Raw genomic sequence first — 19,188 nt, 5'->3', positions numbered from 1 at the left:
GGTTTGATCCCTGGGTTAGGAAGATCCCCTGGAAGAGTGCATGGCAACCCACTCCAGTATTCTTGCCTGGAGAATCTCCATTGACAGAGGAGCCTGGTGGGCTACAGTCCATGGTGTCTCAAAGAGTCGGACCTGAAGCACAGCACACCTGGTGGCTTGGCCAGTAAAGAATCTGCCTACAATGCCGGAGACACAGTTTTAATCCCTGGGTCAAGAAGGTCCCCTGGAGGAGGGAATGGCAACCAATTCCAGTATTCTTGCCTGGAGAATCCCATAAACAGAGGAGCCTGGGGAGCTACAGTCTATAGGGTCACAAAGAGGCGGACATGACTGAGCAACTAACACTTTCACTTAAAAGTTTTGGTAAAATATATATTACTAAAAAACGTGCCATTTTAAAGCATGTGATTCAGTGGGAATAATTATGTTCACAGTTTGTGCAACTCTCATCGTTATTAATTCCAGAATCTTTTCATTACTCCAAACAGAAACCCTGTGCCCACTAAGCAAGAAATCCCCATTTCCCCCTCCACAGTCCTTGGTCACCTCCAATCAACTTCTGGTCTCTATGAATTTGCTTGTTTTATATATTTTGTATAAGCGGAATCATACAATATTTGTTCCTTTGTGTCTGGCTGCTTTCTCTGAGCACCTGCAGTGATGGGCCTGCCTTATTCCTCAGAGAGTGGGTAAGACTGAGGGTTAGAAAGTTGTTACATTGAGTTGAAATTGCTTCCCTGTAGTTTCCACACTTTGGTTCCAGTTCTGTCAACCTAAGGACACACACAGACAAATCTAACTCCTCTGTGACACGGCTAACTTTTATGTAGTTGAGGACAATCCTCATGTCTCCTCTTTCTGCAGGAAAGAGCATGGTTCCTAAAAGCATTCAACATATGGTCTCATTTCTAATTCTTTGTGACTGTGGTTGCTTCTCTGACTGTGTTCACATCAACCCCAGAGTACTGTACCCCAGACAGTGCTGAGTTCTGAGCAGGGCCCAGCAGAGCAGGTGATCTGCCTCCTTATTCTGGGTCTAGAGTCTTATAATAAACACTAGATATGAAAGTCCTGATCATACTGATAGGTTTAGTTATATTACATTGACATATGATTTGTCTTAGACATGTGGTAATATATACAGTAATGAAAAATGTCTTTGTAAATTAAGAGGCATTTCAAATGAAATACTAAGAAAATGGGACATGATTTTCCTGACTGAATTTTAGCACATCTACATTTAGATTTTGTCAAAAGAAATGTATAAATCAGAGGGTATGTTTAGCATATTTTCCTTATACTAAAACTTCTCTTCTTTACAAAAGAAAGATGCTATTTTATTTTTCAGTGGGCAACTAATTTTAAAGGTGTGGTGATTTCTTTTTCTTTATTATAAGAAAGAGACTTGCCTTTTGTAAGATTATGTACTCACAGCATGAATCGTTCCTGAATAAACAGGTTCATTTACAAGGATATTATCTCCAGGATTAATGATCATTTCAAACACCTAACGAAAGAAACACAGGTTAGCTTGGAAAATATAGTTTCAAGTCTTAGAACACCCCCTCCAACTTTTTTTTTTTTTTTGAGCTCACTAGGGTTCTAGAGTGGGTGTCTCTGATAGCTCAGTTGATAAAGAATCCGCTGCAATGCAGGAGACTCCGATTTGATTCCTGAGTCAGGAAGATCTGCTGGAGAAAGGATAGGCTGCCCACTCCAGTATTCTTTGGCTTCCCTTGTTACTCAGCTGGTAAAGAATCTGCCTGCAATGCAGGAGACCTGGGTTTGATCCATGGGTTGGGAAGATCCCCTGGAGAAGGGAAAGGCTACCCACTCCAGTATTCTTGCCTGGAGAATTCCAAGGACTGTATAGTCCATGGGGTCACAAAGAGTTGGACACGACTGAGCGACTTTCACTTTTACTTTCAGGGTTCCAGAGCAGGAGTTGGCAAGTGTTCCATAAACGCCAGATAGGGCGTGTTCTGTGGGCCCCGGTGTCCGTGTTGCCACCACTCATCTCCGCCTTTGTGGTGAGAACGCAGCCACAGACAGCGCATAAGCTGAGATACACTAAAGCTCTACTTACAGAATCAGATAAGGATTGGTTTTGTTCTCAAGCCATAGTTTGCCAACCTCTGTTCTAGGTTGAAAAAAAATAACTAGTTTGGCTCCTAAAGTGTATTTATGCATTCTTTGAAAAAATTTTAAATCTTTGATATAAGCCAGGCCTGTGTAATGTATGGAGAGAAAGTAAAGATTATATAGGATGGTTTTACCCTCATGAAGGTGCTAGAGCACTGAGCTAGACACTACTCAGATAAATATGCGTGTAAAATCAGTCATAAGCACTGCTGTGTAGATGCCAGTGTTCTAGTGCTCATTGTAGGAGGGCTTGGGCACTCGGCAGACTTGGGGTACTCAGGGAAGGCTTCTTTGAGGAAGTGAAGAGTTGGGGAAGAGGTGAGGATGGGTACACATCTGAGAAACTGAAAGAATCCTGTGGCTTGGAGGTGGAGTGTGAAGAGGAGAGTGGAGGGAGGTCAGAAGGAAGTGGGCAGAGAGCATCCCATGGAGGCCTTTGGACAAGTGAGCCAGGGAGAGTTTTAAGTAGAGGGCGGGACCCAGGAGTCATGAGATCAGACAGGCATTTGAGAAGGTCATTCTGGCTTCAAGATCAAAGTATCAGAGAGGAGTGAGAATACAGGTGGAGTCCGGGAAGATTTTAGGCTCATTTGGGAGGTTTTTGCTGCAGTCCCAGGGAAAGGCAAGGGTGGTCTGGATGGGGTGGTGGTGGTGGAGCTGAAGAGAGCTGAGGGGCATTGAGGAAACCAGTAGCAAGGGACACAAGTGTGGGCTGAGGGGAAGCAGAGAAGGAGGGGTAAGGAGGGGCCTCTAGATTCCTGGCTGTACAGCAAGGAGGTGATGGGAGGGGTGTCATTCACTGGAAAACACCCCCGATGTTGTCTGTTCTGAGGGAGAAGCAGCTGAGTGTGTTTTGGTGTGAGGTGCCCCTGAGACAGCCTGGGGTGAGGTCACTGGGGGCGGTGGACACGTGGATGTGGAGGGCGCCTGGCGATGGAGGCGTGGGCAGGGGCACCTGGCGTGATGCCCAGGGGAGGTGTGTGTGGGAAGGGAAGAGGTCCGAGGCCCAGTCTTGCGGGGCTCCTGTGGACCATGGACACTGCAGGGTGGGCAGGGCAAGGACGGGGGAGTTTCCAGAGAGGACGGTTTCAGCAAGGGCTCAGGAGACGCGGAGGTCAAGGGAGACCAGGCCTGCAAATCAGAGCAGATCTTGAGGACCCTGTGATGCCTCAGGACATCAGCAGAGCCAGACAGAGATTTTCCCTGCCTGAATCAGAGGGGTCCGTTCCAACGTATCTTACACAAGGCACAGAACCATCCTTGCCTACCCTGTGATGTTTCATCAGCCCCAGGTCAAGCCTCTCCTCGGTGTCATTGAACAACCTAGAGCTCTTGACAAGCATCACGGCCAGTATCCATTGAGATAGAAGATCTGACTTTTCTTTCCTGATTTGGCCTAGGATATTCCATTTACTATTCCTTATGAGCTTTAGGCATTTTATGACAAACACAGGCCTCCTCTGACAAGTTAGTTGATTTACATTTTACACGACCTCCTAGGACCAAGCAAATCCATGTATAATTTATGGATCAGATGAAAACCTCATGACCAACATTTCCTGTGTTGGTAAGGGGACATGACAAAGTCCAATATCCTAAATGAGGAGTGAGTGCTGTTTATTATCTGAGACTTGTGCACCTAAAATAATATTTATTCTGGAGGGCAAAATGGAAGAAATGTGAAACCATATTCCCAGGAGGCCTCTGTAAGCGCATGGCTGTGACCAGTGAGTAACTGATGCTTTTGGCCATGTGTGCTATCTTCCTCTTCGATAGGACTAATGTTGAGATGGATAAAGAAGAAACTTTCCAGAGCATCTTTTGTAGGGGAAGAAAAGGCTCATGGTGTACCTTTCTAGGAAAGGTATTTCACTGAAAAGAACTTTTTTCCTACTGGTCTGGGGCATCACAAATATTTCTCTTCAAAAACAAAACAAAACAAAACAAAAACAAAACACCTCAAACAGCAGCTTATCCTTGTCTTTGTCCTAATTAAGTCATAAAACAGGGAGGAAGTTTTAAAGTGTTATTGCTTCAATACATTATTCTGGAATAATAATTGAATTAAAATTCATTAAAAGTAACCAGATTATAGGTTTCCTCTTATACATAAGAGGAACAAGAAAACTACTCTGGCTTAATATAAATAAGAGTCTTACTTTAAGCTAGATGTGCAGATGAATACAGAATCTCCTTATCCAGGACTACTTATTCAAGAAAAAGAAAAGAAAAAGATATATGAAACTGAGAACTATATACGCAGTCTCTTTATCAGGGGAACCCCCAGTGGTGGTTACCTTGGTGGACTTCCTGGAATCCAGGAGAGAGGCAGAGAGAGGGACAGACAAACAGAGAGAGAGAGAGAAGACGCTAACGCAGAGGAGAGGTCAGCCACAGACCAGACGTACCCTTAGATCTGGAGAAGTACAGCCAAGAGGGAGAGGGGGCACAAGAGGCAGCTGGTACAGACGATGGCAGCAGCAGACACACAAAGGGATGAGGCCTCAGCTCAGGAGGGTCAGGACGCACCCTCGAGGAATTAAACAGTCATACAGACATAACCACGGCCTAACTCAATGTGGCCTGAATCTCTGAGCCACATGAAACTGATCCGTGCTCACTAAGCTGCGGGGAATCTTATCCGAAGGACTCAGAGCTCTGGGCTCTCTGTTTAAGAGAAATCAGGCTGGTGCATGTCTTCAAGTTCTACTTATGATTCAGGTGAAGACCTGGTGTCCCACAAAACATGCTGCTCTGTGGTTAAGGGAGAGATGGCTGTATGGGTGCACATGTTAGATTCTTGCCATGGGTGCCCTTTCCCTCCAGTCTTACCTTATAGAGACCTTCTAGGCTGCCACATGTGACACATATGTCCATCTGTCCTTGGCTGGGTGCATAATGGATGGTGGGCGGATTATGCAATTTTACTTGTAACTGTTTTAGCCAGGATAACAGCTCTGGGAGTCTAAAGCATAAATGCATTTAAAAATTGACAGTGAAAATCAGAATGGTAGTAGACAGCAACTAAATGGTGACTTCATACCAGGCAATTTTACACATTTGAGTTAAAAATCTTCAAATGCTTTTTGACGATATTAATATCTTTACTTAAAAGACAAGGTAACACACTTAGAGATTAAGAAATCCACATAAAGTTAATTGGTTGGTGTAAAAGAGCTGAGATTTGAATCTACAGCTTTCTTAGTCCAAAGCCTGTACTTTTTCTTTTATATTAAGCACTTCCTGTATAATTTATTTTTCTTTTCTTTTTGTTTTGTTTTCCTTAGGGAGATTTTCTTAGGATACTCAGAAGCCCAGGTTAAGTTCTTTGCATCATGAAAAAAAAAACAAAAAACAAAACGTAGGTGTACATTGTATACAATTCAATTCTTATTCACCCAACATGCATTGTTCTTTAATCACAGAGGAAACAGGCTTTAATAAGGTATAATTGATACTCATAGGTTACCCTTCATCACTGGAAGTAGATCAGCTAAGTAAAGCCTTTGAATGTTCGTTCCATTTGCCTTTATGAATCTAAATACATCTGAACTTCAGGCAACATATTTGCACAGCTGCCTGTTTACAATGGGAATATAATTAGTGAAAAATTCCCCCAGGAAATAAAATGGCTGCTTCCTGGATCATCTTTTTCCTCTTTTCTCCTACGCTGCTTCTTCAGTTAGCTTATCTTCTTTTTTTATCCCGTTTCACTTTTTTTCCCCCAGTCTCAGCTCAAATGATAATCTCCTTCAAAAGCCTTCTCTCCTTCTCCTAGTTATGTATGGTTTAGAAGCAATCAGTAGTGGTGTTAAGCTGTCAGTGTCCTTGCTGCTTTTAACTCTTCCTCAAACCTTCCTACCTACTGACTATCCAATTAAAAAGACACAAGTAACATTGTCAGCTGGCTGTAGAACATTGCTTATGAAAATGAATCGAGTAAGTTAAATTATCTACTGAACAGGACCCAGCACTCTGAGAATACTGCAGTGCTTTCTTCATCAACTCTTCGTCAAACTGGATAGCTTTCCCGTTTTCTATGGTGATAACTGCAGTCTTGAAAGGGAACATATTGGGGTTTGGTACTCCAGTCGCCAAGGAGATGACAGATTTCGGGGCCTTGTCCAATTTCTCATCTTAAACAACGTGGAAGAGAAGAAGAAACACTTTCAGTGAAGACTTTCATAAACAGAGATGGTCAGTATGTTGCTTTAAAGTCAATAAAACTTTACAGTGTAATAATGTCTAGTGATAGAATGCTAGTCTGAAAGAAACATAGAAGATGAATTTTTCTGGGCTGACCTCACTGGTGGAGGAAATAAGGAATCAACAGGTGAAGCTAAGAAGGCCGGCTGATCAGGCAGTAAGCCAGGGGCCACAGAAACAGAAAACCCTCCTCCACTCGGCCCCTCCCGGCTCGCCAGGCTCCCTGTGCCGCTTTTCTGTCCTGTGTACCCACCTTCCCTGCTCTGCACATGTCTGCAGGCTGTGCTGAACCCCACCTCCTGTGCCCAGAAGAGCCTCCTGGACCCTAACCAGGACATGCCCACTGCGGCCTGGTCTCTCTCTGTTGCTGATTTACTGCCCTCCTGCCTATTTCAGCCTGACATCTGTGTCAAGTCTCCACAGAGCCAGGTTCACCCAGCCTGGAGCTGCTTTGTGGGACCCTCCTCCCCTCCACTTTCGGTCTGGAGGAGAGGGGCGCAGCTTGGACTCACACATGACTCTGATGGAATAAGGTTTTCTGGCCGCACTCTTGGCTGTGATGAACCGTGTGTAATTCATTCTGGATTCCAAGTACCAAGCCCGTCCTTTGGTGGTTGAAGACTAGGAAAACAAAGCAAGGATCCACATCAGTCCTGCCACCTAATTCTTGCCCAGGAAAGACTTCTTCTGCTGCTGGTCAGTCCCACTCACATGGTCAGGCTTCATGTCCCCTCCTGCCCATCAGAGCAGCTACTGGAATGCAGGGGACCTGAGGTTGTGCTTGGAAAATCAAGGCAAAGAATGGCCAGTGTGGTGGGAAAGGGTAGGTGAGGGCTAATCTAGGGACAGCTCACCTGAGGATCAGAAGCTGAAAACTGAAGAGATGATTGATTGCTAGAAAATCAAAGAGACTAGACTTTGAAATTGTCAGGAGCAACCGCAGGAGGAATGAGTGATCAAGGTTCGCAGCTCAGGCTGCCTTTTAAAGGCTTGGCTTAGGACTCTTGGGCACAGAATGAATTATAAGGCCAGGTGTTCTGGACTCCGTCATTCTCTAAACATTTGTTGAGTACTTCCTCTGTGCTGGAAGCTGTATGTTGTTTAAAGTGATGATAGAGACAAAGGACAGGTCTGGAGGCTGGCAGTACAGGATGAAGACATCGGCAGGCATGGTTCTCTCTGAGACCTGTGACCCAGAATCTGTTCCAGGCCTCTCCCCTAGATGCTGGTGGTGTGTGGTAATTTTCAACGTTCCTTGGCTTGTGGCTGCATCACTGTGATGTCGGCCTTGGTCTTCACATGGCGTCTCCCTGTTGTATGCACGCCCCTGTTGTCAAACTTCTTATAAGGACACCAGTCTCATTAGACCAGGGCTCACCTTCATCACCTCGTGTTAACTTGGTTACCTCCATAGAGACTCTGTTCAAAGAAGGTCACACTCCTAAGTACTAGGGGATAAGACTCCAAAATGTCTTTTGTTTTTAAATTTGAAAATAGTTAATTTACGGTGTTGTGTAGTTTCAGGTGTATAACAAAGTGACTCAGTTAAACATATATATTCTTTTTCAGATTGTTTTTCATTATATGTTGCTTTTTAAATATTATTTTATTTATTTTAAATTTATTTATTTTAATTGGAGGCTAATTGCTTTACAATATTGTCCTGGTTTTGCCATACATTGACATGAATCAGCCATGGGTGTACATGTGTTCCCCATCCTGAACCCCCTCCTACCTCCCTCCCCATCCGATCTCTCAGCATCATCCCAGTGCACCAGCCCTGAGTGCCCTGTCTCATGCATCGAACCTGGACTGGCGATCTGTTTCACATATGATAATATACATGTTTCAATGCTATTCTCTCAAATCATCCCACCCTCGCCTTCTCCCACAGAGTCCAAAAGACTGTTCTATACATCTGTGTGTCTTTTGCTGTCTCGCATATAGGGTTATCATTACCATCTTTCTAAATTCCATATATATGTGTTAATATACTCTATTGGTGTTTTTCGTTCTGACTTACTTCACTCTGTATAATAGGCTCCAGTTCCATCCACCTCATTAGTACTGATTCAAATGTATTGTTTTTAATGGCTAAGTAATATTCCATTGTGTATATGTATCACAGCTTTCATTATATGTTATTAAAAAATTTTGAGTTTAGATCCCTGTGCTATACAGTTGGAACTTTATCTATCTTATATATATAGTGTGTATATTTTAATCCAAACTCCTAATTTATCCCCGTGCTATCTGCTTTAGTAACCATAAGTTTCTTTACTATGTCTGTGAATCTACTTCTGTTTTGTAAATAAATTTATCTGTATAATTTTTTAAGACTCCACATATAAGTAGTATTAAATGATATTTGTCTTTTGCTGTCTCACTTATTTCACTTAGTATGATAATCCTCTGTCCAACCATGTTACTGCAAGTGGAATTTTTTCATTCTTCTTTATTGCTGAGTAGTATTCCATTGAATGTGTGTGTATACACACACACACACACACACACACGTTCTTCATCCATTCATCTGTCAATGCACATTTATGTTGCTTCAGTGTTTTGGTCATTGTAAACTTTGCTGCTGTGAGTATTAGGGTACACATATCTTTTAAGATTAGTTTTTCACTGGATATATATCCAGGAGTGGATTTTGTAGATCATCTGGTGGGTCTATTTTTAGTTTCTTAAGAAATTCCCATATTGTTCATCACCAATTTACATTCCTAACATCAGTGTAGAAGGGTTCCCTTTTCTCTAAATACTCTCAAGCATTTATTATTTGTAGCCTTTTTTTTTATGGTGGCCATTCCGACTGCTGTGAGGTGATAACTCATTGTAGTTTTGGTTTGCCTTTATCTAATAATCAGCGTTGTTGAGCATATTTTCATATGCCTTTGAATTGACTTTTGTGTATGGTGTTAGAGAGCACTCTATTGTCATTCTTTTAAATGTAGCTGTCCAGGCTTGCCGCATCACTTACGGAAGAGACTGTTCTCTGTTGTATTCTCTCGCCTCCTTTGCCATAGACCAGGTGACCACAAGTTTGTGCGCCTGTTTCTGAGCTTTCTATCCTGTTCCGTGGATCTCTGTCTTTTTTCTGCCAGTTCCGTACCTTTCTTTGATGACTATAGCTTTGCAGTATAATGTCAGGGAGGCTGAGTCCTCCAGCTCAGTTCTTTCCTGTGATTCTTTTGTCTATTCAGAGTCTTTTGTGTTTGCACATAAATTTAAATTTTTTAAATCTAGTTCTGTGACTATGCCATTGGTATTTTGATAGCGAGTGCCTTGAATCTGTAGATTATCCTGGGTGGTATGATCATTTTAACAACATTAATGCTTCCAATTCAAGAATCTGGTATATCTTTCTGTTTGTCACGTCTTTAGTTTCCTTCATCAGTGTCTATAGTTTTTTGGAATAGAGCTCTTTTGCTTCTTTAGCAGGTTTATTCCTCAGTATCTTATTCTTTCTGATGATAGTGGTAAATGAGATTGTTTCCTTAATTGCTCTTTCCAGTGTTTTGCTATCAGTGTATAGTAATGCAACAGATTTTTGCATATTAATTTTGTATACATCAACCCTGCCAAATTCATGGATGAGCTCTAGGAGTTTTCTGGTAACATCTTTAGGATTTTCTATGTATAGTATCATGTGTGTGTGCATCCATGCTAAATCACTTCAGTTGTGTCCAACTCTCTGTGACCCTGTGGAGTGCAGCCCACCAGGCTTTTCTGTCCATGGAATTCTCCAGGCAAGACTACTGGAGGAGGTTGCTGTGCTCTCCGCCAGGGGATCTTCCTGACTCATGTATTGAAGATGTGTCTCTTAAGTCTCCTGCATTGACAGGCATGTTCTTTACCACTAGCGCCATCTGGGAAGCCCCGTATAGTATCATACAAGTGCTAAATGTTGATAAAGAAGAATCTAATTCATAGTGTAGATTGGTCCCAACCTGTGCTTACCAAGCTCAAGTGGTTCTGTGTTACTCCCTGGGGACGCTGCACGACTGCTTGGTTCTTGATAGTAAACCTTCAAATCCAGGCATCTGCAAACAGTGGCAGTTTTACTTTTTCTTTTCCAATTTGGATTCCTTTTATTTCTTTTTCCTCTCGAATTATCATTGCTAGGACTTCCAAAAGTGTGTTGAATAATTGTGGCAAGAGTGGGCATCCTTGTTTTTTTCCTGATCTTAGAGGAAATGATTTTAAAATTTCAATGTTCAGTATGGTGTTAGTTATTACTGATTTCTTTCTGGATGATCCATGCATTGATAAGTGAGGTGTTAAAGTTCCCCACTATTATTGTGTCACTGTTGATTTCTCCTTTTATAGCTTTAGCATTTGCTTTATATATGGAGGTGCTCCTAAGTGGGGTGCATATATATTTACAATTGTTATATCTTTTATTGGATTGATCCATTGATCATAATTTACTGTCCTCTTTTTCTCTTGTAACAGTCTTTATTTTTAAAGTCTATTTTGTCTGATGTGAATACTGCTACTCCAACTTTCTTTTGATTTCTGTTTGCATGGAATACCATTTTCCTTCCTCTCACTTTCAGACTGTATGTGTCTCTTGATTGGAAGTGGGTCTCTTATAGGTAACACATGTATGGTTCTTATTTATAGGTTGTTATGAATTTGTTTTTTCTCACACAGCATGTGGGATCTTTGATCCCTGACTAGGAATCAAACAGGCACTCCTTGCTTTGGAAGCATGGAATCTTAACCACTGGACCACCAGTGAGGTTCCTATGGGTCTTGTTTTTGTACCATTTATCCAGTCTATGTCTTTTGGCTGGAGCATTTAATACGTTTAGAATAATTATAGATATATTGCATTTTGTTAATTGTTTTGGGTTTGCTTTTGTAGGTCTTGTTCCTTCTCTTCCTCTTTTGTTCTTTTCTCCTGTGATTTGACAGTTAACTTTAGTGTTGTGTATGGATGCCTTTCTCTTGCGTGTGTTTGTATCTATTGTAGGGGCTTTCCAGGTGGCACTAGTCATAAAGAACCTGCCTGCCAATGCGGAAGACATAACAGACGTGGGGTCAACCCCTGGGTCAGGAAGACCCCCTGGAGGAGGGCCTGGCAACCATTCCAGTATTCCTGCCTGGAGAACCTCATGGACAGAGGAGCCTGGCAGGCCACAGTCCATAGAGTCACAGTCAGACATGACTGAAGTGACTTGGCATGCACGCACACAGCTATCATAGATGTTCCCTGAAGCACTGTTTCTCAGATCCTGTTCCAAGGATTATTTGCATCAGAATCACTTTAAGGGCTTATTAAAAATTCAAATTCCTGGGCTCTGCCTCTTACCAAGTAAATTAGAATCTGCCAGGAGGGGTTGGGTGAGAGGGTTGGAGGATGGGTGGTATGACAGGAAAGAGCTCTGAATCCTTTACAAATGAAGTAAGAAAGCCAAGGCTCAGGTTTGTGGTAACCATGAGGTTTTGATATAGCAGTCTATATATAAGCAAGATTGTTTTATTTTTTATGTATTGATTTTTTGTTTCCCTTTATTTTATTTAAACTAATTTTTAATTGGAGGACAAGTGCTTTATTTTCAATGTTATGTTGGTTTCATAACAGTGTGAATCAACTATAAGTATAAATATATCCCTATACTTTTTAACCTCTCTCCCACCCACACCATCCCACCCCAAGATTGTTTTAAGTTTCTGGTCTTTTAACCTTGGCTGTACCACCTGCCACCCAGTGTACAGACATATGTGTGGAAATAGGAAATCTTGTTGCAAGTATAGGAAGGCTTATCTACTTATTTTTCTAGAGAATTAGGAGGTCCAGTGCTGAAGGAGAAGGGGGATGTGGAGGATTGGGCATTTGATGTGAAAGAACAGGATCTGAATGTTTAATATGCAAGCAGAGCAGTGGCATAGCATCCCTGAACAGTGACACAGGCCCATTTGAGGCTGGCAACTACAGGTTGGGACCAGGCTACACTATGAATTCGATTCTTCTTTATCAATATTTAGCACTTGGGTGCAAACACAGATGACAAGGGGTAGCTGTATCTATCCAGGATCAGGGTTTTGCATGTGGAGGCAATGAGCGGTCTGTGGCAAACATTAGGAAGAGAGGAGTTGAGATTGTATCTAAAAGGGTACAGGTGACGGGACACAATGAAACAGCTGATGGATAATGTGAGGGTAGGGGCTTCTGTGGGCTTCCCTGGTAGCTCAGCTGGTAAAGAATCTGCCTGCAATACAGGAGACCCTGGTTCAATTCCTGGGTTGGGAAAATCCCCCTGTAGAAGGGATAGGCTACCCACTCCAGTATTCTTGGGCTTCACTGATGGCTCAGATGGTAAAGAATCCACTGCAATGTGGGATACCTGGGTTTGATCCCTGGGTTGGGAAGATCCCCTGGAGGAGAGCATGGAAACCCATTTCAGTATTCTTTCCTGGGAAATCCCATGGACATAGGAGCCTGGCAGCCTACAGTCCATGGGGTCACTGAGTTGGACCTGACTGAGCAACTAAGCACAGCACAACACAGAGGCTCTTCTGTAGATGGGAGGTTCCCTGGAACTTGGTATGGGAAAAATACTCTGCGCTGGGCGCCCTGGCGGTGAAGGAAGCTGGCCCATAATAGTGGCAGCATAGGCAGATGCGGAGTGTGCCCGAAGGCAGGGTGTAGAGGGGTCAGATTGCCTGAGTCTCCAGGGAGTAGGGCCTGCTGAAGAAAGTGTGTGAGCGATGGTGTGGACGTGGTTTTGGGAGAAATGAAGGTGCCAACCTCATTTCTCAAGTGCAGGGTAAGGGGGGTGTGGGAGGATGGGCAATTGTTGCCTAAGGAAGCTACAGGAGTAGGCATCCGCAGTGGTATGCAGGCTGAAGTAAAGCCAGAGCCTGGCAAGGCCAGGGAGCGTGGAACAGAGTTTAAAGGTCAGAAGGAATTATGATGATCCAGCCATTCCAGAGGCTTGAGAGGTGGAAAAGAAGTGAGTTGCTCAAGGAAGTAGTCACACAGGTTATTTGTGTGATGAGAGTGTGTAAATAACCAAAAGGCTTTATGTTAGAATAGGAACCAAGGAAAACAGGGATGTGTATCCTGGTTGATATGCCAGCTGTTCCCTGAAGCACTGTTTCTCAGATCCTGTTGCATGGATTGTTTGTGTCAGAATCACTTTAAGGGCTTATTAAAAATTCAGATTCCTGGGCTCTGCCTCTTACCAAGTAAATTAGAATCTGCCAGGAGGAGTGGGGTGAGAGGGTTGGAGGCATGGGTGGTATGACAGGAAAAAGCTCAGAACCCTTTACAAATGAAGTAAGAAAGCCAAGGCTCAGGAGGAGAGTGGACACATACTTCACTAGAGGATGCCTGCAGTGCTGGATGGGAGCCCAGAGCAGGATGCTCAGAGGTGGTGAGCCCAACAGGGAATCGTTCATCCTGGTGTTCAACGGCTGTGGACTGGCCTGCCGTAGTGGATTGATTGGACGAGACTAGGGTTTTAAGTCATACGAGGCTGAACTTCCTATAGATGAGAATGAGGCTGTCCTTAAAGCTAAAAATGACCCCAAAACTTTGAGATCTGCCCAGGTCTTGTCAAGGGGCAGGGAAAGGGGAGCCCACAGAGTCTGTTTGTTGGCAGTAAAGAGAAAATTTACCTGTTTCCAGGGTTTCCCTGGCAGTCCTGTGGTTGGAACTGCACTTCCACTGTGAGGAAGCATGGGTTCAGTCCCTGGTTTGGAAACTGGGATCCTGCATGCTGGGTGGCACGGCCAAAAAATAGGGGAAAAAAATCTGCCTCCTAAATATAATTCCATCAGATCTGGCCTTTCCATGAACTAGTTACACTTTCAGGGTTCCCTCCCTACCACAATTCAGTTTTGACTGGTAGTTCTCTTACCACTTGGAAGATTTCATCTCATTTGTGACCTTCCCAGAAAATCAGATCCCAACCGTCTACATTCTATCCAATTTCTCAAAGTTAGACTGATGTCATTGCAGCTGCTTAGACTGGCTCTTGTCTGGTAGAGGCTGACTTTGTGGGTTCTGGCAGCCTCCCATTACCTGAATCCCCATTACCAAAGCCAACAATCAGGGGATATTCCAGTTGAAGATCTGGAGGGCTTTTGCTTCACCTGCACCATTATCTCAGCTATTGACAGGCCAGTGTGACACCTTTCTGTCTTGTGTGTGGAAACTTGTTCCAGGATATTTGTAAGTCCAAAAGTTGCAGGCTTCCCTGATGGCTCAGACAGCAAAGAATCCACTTGCAATGCAGGAGACCTGAGTTCGATCCCTGAGTCAGAGAGATCCCCTTGAGAAGGGAATAGCTACCCACTCCAGTATTCTTGCCTGGAGAATTCCATGGAGAGATGAGCCTGGCAGGCTAAAGTCCATGGGGTTGCAAAGAGTCAGACACGGTTGAGCAATTAATACTTTCATAGTTCAAAGGCTGTGGGAGTAGGACTCCTAGAGGGTGGTGGGTAGGAAAAAAAATCCAGCTGTATTTGGGGTGCTAAAGCAGAGATTACTGCGTGGGAACACACGATCCCATGGGTCACTAGCTTGTATGTAGCAGTTTTAACTGTTATATCTGAGGGCTTATCTAGGACATGAAAATCTGTCAACCTTCATAGCTTTAACATTGCATTGTGTGTATAGTATATTCTTAGACTAGAGCCAAGAATCTTTAGCTTCTCTCTGGATGGATGTGGTTGTTAGAAGATGGACACATAGAGGTGGAGAGAATTTCACCTCACATAGTTGTGGTCTTCTAGCTGGGAGAATGGAAGAGATATTATTAAGGCAAAACTAGAGCTAGGGAGCTATAGAATTCAGGCGATGGGTCTCAGGCAACTTTATAGGAAGTACATCAGGCTGGTGACCCTAACAGTGCTCTTAGGAAGTCATCTTGGGAGTGAGTGGGGACAGCTGATTATCAGATATTCTTCTGGTCTCCCGAGCACATGGACACCCAGCTTTATCTTTGTTTTCCAGTGTCCTTTGTGACCAGGGGCCATGTGACCCAGTTCTAGCCAATGGAAAGTGATGTTCTCTGCTGGCATAACCGGATCTGACGCCTGCATCAGACATAACAGCTTGCGCTCATGCTCTTCCATAGCAGTTTTGCTGTTCCGTCTGTGGCCTTACAACCAGAGCACTGGCTTTGCACCCGTGTTCTTGTCTTGACCCTGTGAAATCTATTAGCTCAGCTTGTCCTTTGTGGCTTCAGTGGAGTGGGCTGGGGCAGTGGTCCCATGCCAAGGGCATCTGCTGTCCCAGCTGCATGTGTTCATTCAAAATAAATTTGGGTTGATTGCTTTTCTGATTTGATGGGATGAAGGAGGGTGCACATATTCAACTACAGAGGTGCTGTCCAGGGAGTGTGGAGCCTCTTCTCGGGCAGGGACTTTCATTCAGGGCTGGAAGGGATGGACCAGTTAGAAATGTGGCTCAGATGTGCCCTCAAGTTACTGACTGTGTTTGATGAAGCGAAGTAGGTGTACCAGCTGGACTGGAAAATCTTCCCACACGAGGAAGGAGGAAGTGTAACCCAGGAGGCAGACCTGTGCTCGTTATGTAAGAAAAGTTTGTAAGGAAACAGGTGCAGATAAGGCCTACCCTGGATGATGGCTCAGCTGAGAGGTGAGGATGCAGTCACGGGGAACAGATCTGTGTCATCACCACTTAGGTCAAGAAGTGGGCTCTTCCCAGGACCCCAGAAGCACTCCCCACTCCTTCCTCAGTGACCACTTCCTCTTCTCTAAAATTGATTTCTGTCTTGACTTCCAATACCGCAGGTCGCTTATGCCTGCTTTTGAACTTGATATAAAATGGAACCAGGCAGTTTGCCTCACTTTGTTTTCTTTTCTACAACATCGTGTTTGGGAGATTTACTTACATTGTTAGTAGTAGTACTTTATTCACTCCTGTTGCTGCATTCCAGTGTATGACTGTAGCATCTTGTATGTGACCGTGTATCCCTTGTACTGTTCATGGACATGCAGAAAGTTTCTACTATTTGGCAGCTAAGAGTGTTGCATTCATGAACATTATTGTACACATCTTTTGGTGAAAATACCTATGTATTTTGGATATACACCTAGAGATGAAATTGCTAGGGCTTCCCAGGTGGTGCTCGTGGTAAAGAACTGTCTGCCAATGCAGGAGACGTAAGAAATGTGGGCTAGATCCCTGGGTTGGGAAGATCCCCTGGAGGAGTACATGGCAGCCCACTCCAGTATTCTTGTCAGGAGAATCCTGTGGACAGAGGAACCTGGCAGGGTACAGTCCCTAGGGTCACAAACAGTCAGACACGACTGAAGTGACTTAGCATGCAGGCGGGATATATACATATTTTGTGTTGATAGAAACAAACAATTTTCCTAAGTGGTTATTTGCTACTTTACCTTTTCGTTAGCAGTGCATGAGAATTCCAGATGCTCCACCTTATCAACTTTGGGCATTGTCTCCTTCTAAAATTTTAACTATTCTGGCAAGTGCATAGTGATAGTTCATTGTGTGCTAAAGACTGAATGTCTGTGTCTGCTTCCCCTCCCCTCCTCCCCCCATTTCACGTGCTGAAATGCTAGTCTCCAAAGTGATGGTAGGAGATGGGGCCTTTGGAAGGTGCTTAGGTCATGGGGATAGAAGCCTCATGAATGAGATTAGTGTCCTGATAAAAGAGACTCCAGAGTGTTCCCTAGCCCTTCCACCATGGAGAACACAATGAAATATCTGGCCCCTGGCTGAGGATGTCACCCAGCCATGCTGGCACCCTGATCTGAGACTTTCAGCCTCTGTGAGATATACGTTTCTATTTATTATCAACAACAACAAAAATATTGCTTGCTTTGAAGTCCCTCTTTTCCTGTCACGTGAGCTTGGTCCTTGCCATGCCCATGACCCAGCTTCAACCATGCAGAGGAGGACAACCCGGTCATATAGGGGTCAGCAAACTACAACCCTTGGCCCTTTATGGAATTATTTTCATATTTTTAAATGGTTGGAAAAACTCAGAAGAAGAATTATATTTTAACACATGAAAATTATATTAAATTTAGATTTCAGTGTCTATAAATAAAATTTTATTGGAACTCATTATTTTAGCCATACCCATTAGCCATACTCATTATTTTTTTTCACTTACTGTGGTTGCCTTTGCAGCAGGGTTGAATAGATGTAACAAAGATGCTATGGCCTGCAAAGTGTGAAATACTTACTATCTAGCCCTTTCCAGGAAAAAACTTGCCCACATCTACTTAGAATATTGCTAAACAAAAAATAAAATGAATTTGTGACCTTAAATGTCCATGAGAGCAAAGCTACTGACCACATGAGGGGCTAGACCATTATCTTACTTAAGTGACTCCAGTAAAAACAATTATGGCAGCCTTTTTACCCTAATACAGAAATTAATTCTGCAGGCAGAGTGTTGCTGTAACAAGAAGCTAAAGCCATATGGCATTGGCTTAATGGTTGGGCAGTGGATGGTGAGGAACATTATTTCTGGAAAACTGGAATCAGGTGACTCAAGTCAGTTGGTGAGTGTGGCTCCCACCCCTGATAATTTAGAAGTCAGATCATGAGTTTTTGGTGCCTATTGCTTAGCGGAAGGGGTTGCCAGGACTCTTTCCTAGTTGCATTTAACAAGGTATAATAAAAATGGGATGAGCTGGCAAGAACTGGTTCATTTTGAAGCATATTTGGAAGCAAATGGGCTTTAGGTTTGAAATCCAAATGTTTCCAAATTCAAACTCTGGAGACAAAACTTACTCAGCGTCTTTATCAGCTTAACAAAACATTCCTGCTTTATAGCAAAATCAGGCTAAAAGATTGTTATCCAGCTCAAGCCTATTATTTCAGATAATATTGTGGGCATCAAGGTAGTCTTCAAAAATTGGGGGAGAAATGCTTGACACAAGCAATGAACCCGTAAACACAAGACAGGTATAAATATTTGCTCTGGAATACAACTTCAGTTAAGGCTCCAAGTACATAATTCTGATTCAAAGTCAATACACAGAAAAGATGCTTGGAATGATTTCTATTTTTTTTGAATTTACCAAGGCTAGATTTATGGTCCAGGATGTGATCTATCCTGGAGAAGGTTCCATGTGCGCTTGAGAAAAAGGTGAAATTCATTGTTTTGGGATAAAATGTCCTATGGATATCAATTAGGTCTAATTGGTCTATTGTATCGTTTAAAGTTTGTGTTTCCTTGTTAATTTTCTGTTTAGTTGATCTATCCATAGGTGTGAGTGGGGTATTAAAGTCTCCCACTATTATTGTGTTATTGTTAATTTCTCCTTTCATACTTGTTAGCATTTGTCTTACATATTGCAGTGCTCCCGTGTTGGGTGCATATATATTTATAATTGTTATATCTTCTTGGATTGATCCTTTGATCATTATGTAGTGACCGTCTTTGTCTCTTTTCACAGCCTTTGTTTTAAAGTCTATTTTATCTGATATGAGTATTGCTACTCCTGCTTTTTTTTGGTCCCTATTTGCATGGAAAATCTTTTTCCAGCCCTTCACTTTCAGTCTGTACGTGTCCCCTGTTTTGAGGTGGGTCTCTTGTAGACAGCATATGTAGGGGTCTTGTTTTTATACCCATTCAGCCAGTCTTTGTCTTTTGGTTGGGGCATTCAACCCATTTACGTTTAAGGTAATTACTGATAAGTATGATCCCGTTGCCATTTACTTTATTGTTTTGGGTTCGAGTTTATACACCGTTTTTGTGTTTCCTGTCTAGAGAATATCCTTTAGTATTTGTTGGAGAGCTGGTTTGGTGGTGCTGAATTCTCTCAGCTTTTGCTTGTCGGTAAAGCTTTTCATTTCTCCTTCATATTTGAATGAGA

At 43.0% G+C, this 19,188-nt stretch overlaps 1 protein-coding gene across 1 annotated transcript in view; it reads right to left on the bottom strand.

Annotated features, from left to right (window-relative positions):
• LOC102270370 (kynurenine/alpha-aminoadipate aminotransferase, mitochondrial) overlaps positions 1-6,927 on the bottom strand; it is a 36,668-nt gene extending 29,741 nt beyond the window's left edge. Inside the window, exons 1-4 of the mRNA XM_005892566.1 lie at positions 6,861-6,927; positions 6,110-6,278; positions 4,975-5,107; positions 1,433-1,507 (exon numbers count right to left, since the gene is read on the bottom strand). Coding sequence (XP_005892628.1) covers positions 1,433-1,507; positions 4,975-5,107; positions 6,110-6,278; positions 6,861-6,927 — 444 coding nt within the window. The remainder of the gene's footprint in view (positions 1-1,432; positions 1,508-4,974; positions 5,108-6,109; positions 6,279-6,860) is intronic.
• Positions 6,928-19,188: the final 12,261 nt, after the last annotated feature.

This window comes from Bos mutus, chromosome 8, assembly GCF_027580195.1.
Source record: "Bos mutus isolate GX-2022 chromosome 8, NWIPB_WYAK_1.1, whole genome shotgun sequence".
Classification (NCBI taxonomy): Eukaryota; Metazoa; Chordata; class Mammalia; order Artiodactyla; family Bovidae; genus Bos; species Bos mutus.
This window is presented reverse-complemented; position numbering and strand designations above follow the sequence as displayed.